General features: G+C 39.1%; 1 protein-coding gene and 1 long non-coding RNA gene across 7 annotated transcripts in view; one reads left to right on the top strand and one right to left on the bottom strand.

The window, feature by feature from the left end:
* Positions 1-9576, top strand: part of LOC310745362 — a 409990-nt gene that overhangs the window by 14125 nt on the left and 386289 nt on the right. The window contains exon 3 of one of the 4 annotated variants that reach the window (XR_014540093.1): positions 6475-6566. The exons of the other annotated variants lie outside the window; for them this stretch is intronic. This is a non-coding gene — a long non-coding RNA (uncharacterized lncRNA). Of the gene's footprint in view, positions 1-6474; positions 6567-9576 lie in introns of those variants that run through there. 4 annotated transcript variants of the gene reach the window in all.
* FIGN (fidgetin, microtubule severing factor) overlaps positions 1-9576 on the bottom strand; it is a 126245-nt gene that overhangs the window by 110 nt on the left and 116559 nt on the right. For all 3 annotated transcript variants that reach the window (XM_083577236.1, XM_083577237.1, XM_083577238.1), the window contains one exon: positions 1-9422. This exon is cut by the window's left edge and continues 110 nt beyond it. In XM_083577236.1, coding sequence (XP_083433362.1) covers positions 7174-9422 — 2249 coding nt within the window. In that variant the 3' untranslated portion in view covers positions 1-7173. The remainder of the gene's footprint in view (positions 9423-9576) is intronic.

Genomic DNA, 9576 nt, shown 5'->3' with positions numbered 1-9576 from the left:
GAGAGGTCAAAAACTGGTCAAATCCAACACATTGTTTCAATTTAAGCAAATAAAATCAATATGGCCAGGAAAGCAAAGTGCACCAAAATTTTAATTTAGTTGGGCTTTAACAAAAAACAATTTCTGTCCCCAGACAAGTACTATTAGTTGACAAGAAATATGGCATCCCTCACTTAATACAGCAAACAAACAGAAATAATCCCCCCACCTCTTAAATCATTACATTAGACACCCTCAAGACAATGATACTCTTTCAAGAAACTGCAGTGGAAAGGATCTGATGCTACTTTTTAAATGGAACTTAAAGAACAGATTGTCAGGCATACCAAGAATTTTCAGATGCATTTCTGCATTCACATCTGTGAGAGTTGTGGATTGTCACAGTTCATTTGCTTTTGTAAAAAGATCCACAATTTGCTGACAAGCAACTAGAAAAGTTCATGCATTGACTGGGGTGGCTTACCCATTTCAGTATTTTCTTTTTATATATATATATTTTTTAAAGCGAGAGAAAGAAAACAAATTGTATCCTTCCCCCTACAGTAATACAAAGCTTTTGGAGACAAAGGGGTGGGGGAAATGATGCAAAAATAAATAATAAAATGTAAAATACTTCATACAAAGTACTTCCAAATGTGCCATCTGTGTACAATTGCATCCAAAACCAAACACGTTGATAAAGCAGAATTAGCAACAAAACTATTTGATTACAGAACACATGAGCACCTTGATTCCATGGCTGCAATCCTGTGCACATTTGTGCATGTGTAAATAAATTTCAGTGGCATTTAGACATGAGAAATAGTGTGCAGGATTGAAGCCCATATTTTAAAGTCCTTTGGGAAGTGCCTCTTTTTTCCATTTTTGGTTTATGTTTAAACCTTGTAGACTCTTACAAATGCAGTTTGTTTCTTTTCAGTACTGTACACAGGGAATAGGAAACTTACAGACTTACAGTGTGACACATTTTTACATTACTGAAGATAAAAATAATCCTTAAATACTATCATTTGTTTCCAGTTTAAGAGCCAAGTTGTATTGTTGTCAGTTAACACGATACAGTAATAGAGTGTAGACAGATTGCAAATGCAAATAATGCTTAAGAAAATTGACAATTATTCCCCCTCCCCCAAATCAGGGTCCATCAGAATAAAGCTGCATTTTCCTATAGCATGCCAAAAAGTGGGACCTTGATAAAGATCTGCACAGTGCATAATTTCCTTTAAGTTCCTTTAAGCAATCTTGTGTTACAAGAGTACAATTAAAAGTCCATCAGTATCCCAAGTCCTCATGCATTATCTACCCTGCCACACTTTGCTAATGTGTCTTATCATTTCAGTTGTTAATACTGTTCAGTGTAGAGACAGTCTTTCTGAGGTAGACTGTTCAAGTTCAAGGACAAGTCTTTCTTACGAAATGCATGACATTCAAAAAAAGACAACAAATAAATACTACATGTACAATATGTAGCAATGAGGTAGAAATGGTTTTAAAGAACAATGTCTGAATGCAGACCCAATGCGACGGTGGGGAATATATATATATATATATATAGATTTATAATATACATAAAAAGGAAGCAGAAAAAAACCCTCTAGTGACTGCATATAAACCACAACAGAAGGAAAGAAAGAAAAGAACATACACGTGAAGTTTAGGTGTGAAAATAAACTTTTGCCTCTTTGTGTATTGTAAGACAACAAGGAGGAATGACTGCATTCCCAACCTTGGTGTAGAACAGAACCATTTTATAAATATTTAACATTCTATAGGACTGATTCATATATTCTCACACAACTCTGTAGCAAGGCTGACCCACACTGCCGACATTCTACATATCACCGAGACAGGGAGGTGAAATTTTCCTGCTTTCAGTCTAATTGTCTTTGACAATTGCAGTGCCTAGTGCTACACTTCTTGTGTTGTATTTAAAAACAGGGGAAAGAATAGAGACTTGTTCATTAAAGATGCAGTATCCCTGGTTCACAAAAATGTATCTGGCAGGTTCAAAATCGAATGTCAACCAAAGGTCTTTGCAGAGTGGGAGATTCAGTTCATGTATTGACTAGTCCCCAGTACAGCTGCTTCTTTTGAGTGTAGGAATATTTCTGGCTCTGTGTTTACTAATGTGCTTCATATACGTATAAATCTGCAAATGATTAAGGAACAGAAAGCTTTTTATCTTTGAAAGGAAAGTGAAAGCAAAAATACTTCGGGTTATGTATATATGTACAGATAACTATTGTATAAACACATGCACACATACAAGATGAAATGAAGTTAGTGCTGTAAGGGGAAGGCATGTTGATCTTCAGTTCTGGAGCATATGTGTACCAGGAGTTTTACCTACGTAAATCCCATTGAAATGCCTGGGAAGTGCAGAAGTGGGCAACACACATGCATGTCAATGGATCTTACGTAGGAGATTTTCCTAGTAGGCTAGTGAAGAAAGCTAACATATACAGCATGTACCTTAGAGATTAGGATAAGATAGGCATTTCTCAAATCAGAAGTAATTCAAACTGATGAGCGTGGGCGGCAATAAATGGTATGAACAAAATTTAAAGTCAACTTCAATGTTTTATTTTTGAGATCTCGCTTTAGAAAGGAAATATTTCAATTTCATAGAATGAGGTCTGCATTGATTTGAATGAAACACATAAGCTGGTCCTTATAACAGTCTATTCAAAGTTACACACAGCAGAAACCTTTGTTTGCAGCTTTTGACATGTAAACACATTACCATCTACCAACATCTGTTGGAATTAATTGAGGTTTTTACACTAGATTATCTCCTTTCGAAAATTGCCTAGCAAAGTATTACGCCAGCCCATATAAAATGACCTTGTACTATTTTACAGAGCATAGCCCCTGGACAGATGAGCTAGCTTTCCCAGATGGTGCTTTGCCTGTGTGTTTTACTGGGAGGTTTTATTTTCTCCTTGATGGGTTTGAAATGCACAAGAAAAACCATTTTACCCATCTATCTGCATTTGAATAGAATACAAATTGACTAATAGAGAAATATTTTGTGCAAAAGTAAATAGCCTTAAACTGCTTTCACATTCCATTGATCAGCTCAGTCAGCAAACTTTTCACTACTATCTTTAATGGTCTAAATATTTTGGGGAAAGAAGCATGCCAGAAATGTAGAGCATTTCTGTATAAACTCATATAAAGGTCATGATGCTGCATTTTGAATTGGCCTTGATAATTTGGCTGGCATAAAATTGTCCCTGCTTTTTCTGTTCTTGGAATTGTTATTGTAGTTGAAGAAGAAGCCTCATCTTATGCAAATAAATGGTGGTTTCTATTATTATCTCATCCCACACATTTTGATAGGCTACTACAGCCAGCATGCAATAGTTGTCTACCCCAAAGTATTCAAAGAACATTCCAACAAGCTATCAGGCAGGGCTTTGTTGTCCTTAACTAATTACCAGCTTTACAGAAGGAAGAGTTTGGCAGGTGCAGTTTCAATTATCATGTCGATATAATGGTGGGAGAAGCTGAAACTATTAATATTCTCCCTTCTATGAAAGGCACATGAGATCTGCCCAATATGGAATCTGACAATTCTTGCCCAAAGTTTTTATTTATTTATTGTTGATACAGAACCCATAGTTCTGACCAATGGAAAAAGATAGCAGATACCTTCCTACAGAAGCCATTTTAAATCTGCAGAACACTTTTATATGTTGGTCATATTGATTCCCTCACAAAAGCCAGTCTTCTCTTTCATGGATCATCCAACACCTTAGAAGCTTAAGTCAGGATCCATTTCTTTTGTATTGAGACATATAGGGTACAGAAGGAAATGTAGCAGCATAAGAAAAGAATGGCCCTATTCACATGGGATGCATGAAAGCAGTTGCTTCCAACTAGCATAAGGATAGTTTGTTAAAAATGAGCAAATGGGGTCTGAGCACACTGGACAAAGGCTGTGCAATTCCATTTATCAGGGAACTTCCATTGGCAGGAACTGATAGAATATTATAGCTTGCTTCCAGTTGGTAGGAAGATAGGGTAAACAAAAGTATTTTCCTCATGTTATGTAAAGCATTATAGCCACTAGCTGCAGCTAGCTACCAGGTGGGATGGAAACCTAATCCCCTGGTGCTTGCATCAATGCATCAATGGATTCAAGTGGGTAGGTGTGGGTGTGTGGGTGTACACACACACACACACACACACACACACACACACACTTTTAATTCTTTCAGCTTCATCATTTTGCTTTTTATATTTAAAGCTAATTGAAATAATAATTACCTTTCCCAACATATATGATGTAAAATGGGAGCCAAAATGTGACCTGAAAATTCTATTGAAGTAGTTTTTAATTTTATTTAGTGGGCTATGGGGATAGAGAACTTTATATTTTATGTGGTCATGTATATGACATTATGTTTACTTAAGTTTAGTTAATAATATTGATTTAGTAGAAAGCATAGAATTTCTGGTGTGAGTATGAGTTAGTTCTTCAAAACATGCTTGAATCTTTCAAATGAGCACAGCTTGATAGCAAACACAAAATGCAATGTGTAAAAGATGAAAAACAGATCAGCAATCTGCATCAGCAAACCTGTCTGCAAGATCAATGTGAATCATTGGGAAACGGGATACTTGGGCTTCACAAACAGAAAGGAAGATATAATAGAAGAAATGTAAGAGTATTGAAAGGCAAAAAGGAAGGCATTCACTACTTGAAAATGCAAAGCATCTTACTTTACTATATCAGTGAAAGGCACTGAGTTTTTTTTAAATGCACCTTCTGCCTTAAAAGCAACAACACTAGATTTAGATTGAATAAAAGAATTGCTAGAATGTACATTTTGGTTTATTTGCTCTGTTCTTAGCCATGGATATTAAAAGAAATTTTAAGAAATTAAAAGGAAATCAATAATCAGAAATAAAATACAATCTACCTACCCACTATTAACTTTCTCATCCCTAATGTTTCAACTGACTAAATGTCAAGTATGATAACTGGAAAGTAGCTTTAAAGATACAAAATAACCAGGTAACTGATTGGTCTTTTTCTCCTTAGGGCTTTTCAGTGCATTTATTTCATGTAATTGAAGGTACATTACTTAAAAGAAACATAAAATGCCAGTGCTTTGCAAGTGTTTTGCTACTCTCTCTTTAAAGTAAACAGAAAATCACTTCAAAAAAAAGTGGGGGAGACTGTTCTGCTCGTGTGGCTGTAAAGGCTCGGATTGCTACAGTGCTCAGAGACATTACCAGCATCAGTCAGCTGTCATGAACAGAATTGCTCATAAAAGCATTAAAGAATAATAAAAAAGACAATGTGGAGTGGAAGCACAAAAATAACAAAAAGCCACACATGCTAGCTAGTCTGCCTTTCCAGAAGGAAGACTCGGCAACATTTGCCCTCTCTGGACAAGGAGGGAAGAGGTAAAAGATATAGATGGGCTTCACTCCAGAACTGAATCTTCCTCCATCCCCTCCTTTCCCTTCCCTTCCCTTAGATTGAAATACTAAGCACACTTCCTTGGGAGTTAAATCTCCTGGAACTCTGGGCAACTTACTGAGTAAAATGTTCATAGGGTTCCATTAAAGTCATTAAGGAGGTTAGCATCCTAGATGTAATCCAGCTTGTCCTCATCTTTACTTTGCTTTCCAAAGAGGAATTTAACAAAAACTGAGGTAGAAATAAAATGGTGGGCACATTTACCCAAAAAAGAGAGAGACAAAAATGGAAAAGACAATGTACACACAACCCAGCAAAAAAAGCAAAAAAAATTCATCTTTTGGAAATGGAAGATGAGGAAGAAAATTGTGATTGGAGGACTTACATTTTTCTTGCTTTTTTGTTCGGTTACTATCCACTGCATTGCTGCAAACAGCTTTGCAACCCACAACCTTTCTTAGTGACCTAGAATGATTTTGTTCTATTGACGCAGTGAAATAATCAAGACACTACATCTCTAAACATGGTATAAAAGCCATTGTAGTCTAAGGTAATTTGCCTCTCAGAGTCCTAACTAGATGTTGCCTTTGACTGTCTCAGATGATTACTTAATTCGACAGGGTGGCTTTCTTGCCGTTGGTGGACTGTCTACCAATGTGTCACAAAACTGTCAAGGACTTAAGGACTTCCACACACTACTGCCACGAAAATTCTCTTGTTCCAATTTGATCCCCAATATTGGGCGGGGGGAGAAAACCATTTCCTAAACACTGGGATACCCTCTCTGGTTCTATTTTGAAATGCTGAAAGACTCATTTATAACATACTTCAGCTTGCTCCTGGATACATTCAAAATATTTCTCCTTGCCATTTTTTTTCAACTGTTGAGGTAAACATACATACATATTTAATATAAAGTAACATTGAAGCCTATCCTATTAACTCTCAGCAGTACATAGTGCTTTCAACACATTCCTTTGAGGTACTGTACAAATCACAATCACTTTCCTGAGTTTTTTTTCTTTTTTCTTTTTTTGCAGACAGAACATTAAAAGAAATGAACTGCAGAAATTAAGGTCCAGATTACCATTACCCTGTTTTACCTGTTCTTAGTTTAGTACTGCAGAACAGACAGGATTGAGGAATACTGTTGCTCTTAGTTTAGCCAAAAAAAAGAAAGAAAACAAAATAAAAATGTAGTTCTCTGTCGCAATGCAACCATTCATTTCTTTAGTCCCATAACATTTTGAAGTTAAAGCTCTTTATATTAGCACATGCCACCAATGTAATTGTGAGGCCAACAAAAAAGAAAAGAAAATGAAAAGAAGGGAGGGGGAGAAAGCACCACTTCAGGCACTTGACAGCAACTAAATCTCGAGAACAGCAGAATGGAATCAACACACAGGGTTCATGTCCTTCTAAAAATCAAGCCACTTGGCTCCTTGCTCCACGGCGAGAGTGTGTTGTCTAGCCTGAAGAGAATGGAGCATCAACAGATGCTTTCTGTCATCTGTGGCTTTTCAGATCAACAGCTCTTGTTTGATGCAATATTCCTTCAAACCTACACCTGGCTCTTTTGATGCAAGGTGATCATTGTCCCCCCCTCCCCCGCACAGTACTCTTTCACAATTTTAACTCTACTGAAGAGGGGTTCCATGCCCTATGTAACAGGTTTGTGTGTATGTATGTGTGTGTGCACGCACCAACATTCATTACATTTTTTTTTAAAAAAAGACTTGTCACTGACTACAACCAAACATTTTGTTCCATTCAACATATGTATCAAGCTCTTTTTGAGATATGCTAGGCTGTATCTTGCAGAAAGCATTTTCAAAGTCTTGATATGTAATGGGCCTCAACTGGCTGGGCATAATGGCTGAAAGGTCTGTGGCTGGCATGGCATGGAGTGGGCCTACTACCGCTTCCTGACACAAATGAGCAACATCTAGTCCAGAAAAGCCTTCCGTGCGCTGGACAAGCAGTGCAACCTCCTTGTCATTGAGACAGTAATTGTGCTGTGAGAGCAGTTGTACTATTATCTGGTGCCTTGCTGTGCTGTCAGGAAGTGGGATTAAAAGTCGTTTCATGAAGTACCTTCGAAGAGATTCATCTATTTCTTCCGGTTTACTGGTGGCACAAATTACTACTATTTGGTCCTCAGCAGAAGTTAGCACAGTGTCCAGCTGCATAAGGAACTCAGTTCTCATTCGACATACTGGACTGTGTTCTTCATTCACTTGGGATGAAAGTAGCACGTCAATGTCACTAACAAAAATCACTGAGGGCTGGCGACACCTTGCCACAAGGAAGGAGGCATGAACAATTTTTTCTCCTTCCCCTATCCACTTTGTGACAAGACCGGAGCCAGTGATTTTGAAAAATGTGGCTCCCAGCTGGCTAGCTATACATCTGCCCATTAATGTTTTGCCTGTTCCCCGAGGTCCAAACAAAAGGATGCTCCGAGGTAGAGCACTCAGCCCATTGAATGCATCTGACCTCAATACTGGCCATAAAACCTCCTCTTTAATGACAGCCTTTACCAAATCTAGGCCAGCAATGTCATTCCAGTCCACAGGAGGTCCTTGGCTGATAATCTCATTGGTTACAAGGTCAATGAGGTGTGCGTCAGTATTTTTCAGTTGCTCGTCAACAGAGTGGTTGGATGAGGTAGCTGCACGAAGTCCTGGGCCTTGCATTGGGTGAGGAAGGAGTTGTCTATGCTCATCACTGTGTTCATTCATTACTGGAGAGCTGTACTTCCCAAATGGTTCACTTGCTCTCGACCCAAGTGAATTTTTAGCAGTGCTGTAGGAAGGGGGTGTCAGAGCCCTACTGGACTGGCTGAATTTCCTTTGCTGTTCAGAAGCCATTATCTGTTTTGTTGGCTTAAATGCTAAGGATGGTGGTTCAGCACTCCTGTCAAAGCCATTCCCTCTGTTGGCATTTGAAATGCTGTTGTCGGGCATCCTGTACATAGGACTTTGTGTAGATCTCTGTTGGCCATAGCTGTAATTTCCATAACTGGAGTCCATTTCTCCTTGTCCTGCCATATAGAAAGCTTTTCTTTTCAGAGAACTTGCTGAACTGTTTGTCAGGGCAGAGGGTGCAATGGGTGTTAAACCATGACTCTGGTAGCTGTAACCAGATACTGTAGTAGGGGGAAGAGGAGTTGGAGCAGGGATTCCTGAAGGCAGATATGCTGAAGGAGGAGGAGCACCACCAGGGCTATATCCAGGCCCAACAGCACTTTGAGGGGGATAACTTGCAGATGGATAGCTATAACTGGAAAGATTAGACGTTCCATTGTAGCCTGGTACTAGGGCTGGAGGGGGTGGTGGAGGTGGGGGTGGTTGTAAAAGCCCAGAGCTATGCAGAGGGGATGGATGAGGTGAAGGAAGTGCAGGTGTTGGCTGGCCACTATAACTTGTATGCAAGTAAGATCCATTGTATCCTGTGGCATATTCCTGAGATGGGAGCCCTGAATGCAGACTGGGTACCGTATGACTTCCACATGTACTACTAGAATAACTAGATTCTGTCAGGTTACTAGCCACCCCAGGTGAACTCCCTATACTGGCAGAGACATCTGCTGGAGGGAGGGCAGTACTTACTCCAGCTTTGCTGGCAGTGATAACATCTGGGACACAGTTCATGGGATAAACACTCTCAGAGTTCAAAGAAGGCTGCCAGGGTTCACTTTCACTCTTGCGGCCATTCACCAGCCCTGATGGAGGCTCTGAGTAGTTACTTAGGATAGGCCGTTCAGCTGGCCCTTCCAAAATACCAGAATACTTTTCTGCATATTTTTTCAGCAGATTTGAGGCAGTTAGAGCAGAGATGTCATCATTAGCCCAAGCATACTGGTAGGTGCGTTGCAGGTGTCCACGGTAAGCTTCTACCTTGTGGGCAGGAGACCGGGTTGTTGAAGTGATGTCAAAGTGCTGCTCTGGCCACTGGGCATGCTCTGGCGTCCACTGCATCTTCAAGCCTGAGGATTGGGGTGGGGAGAACAAAAAAAACAAAAAACAAAAAAGCCACAATTAACAAGCGGAATATACTGTTGCAAAGGCATCTAAATACATCCACTTGATTTCTTCATTTATTGATATAATGATTGCTGTGCTTAAAGTCAGCAGATTATT

Source organism: Podarcis filfolensis, assembly GCF_964270895.1.
Source record: "Podarcis filfolensis genome assembly, chromosome: 1".
In the NCBI taxonomy this organism is placed as follows: domain Eukaryota; kingdom Metazoa; phylum Chordata; class Lepidosauria; order Squamata; family Lacertidae; genus Podarcis; species Podarcis filfolensis.
This window is presented reverse-complemented; position numbering and strand designations above follow the sequence as displayed.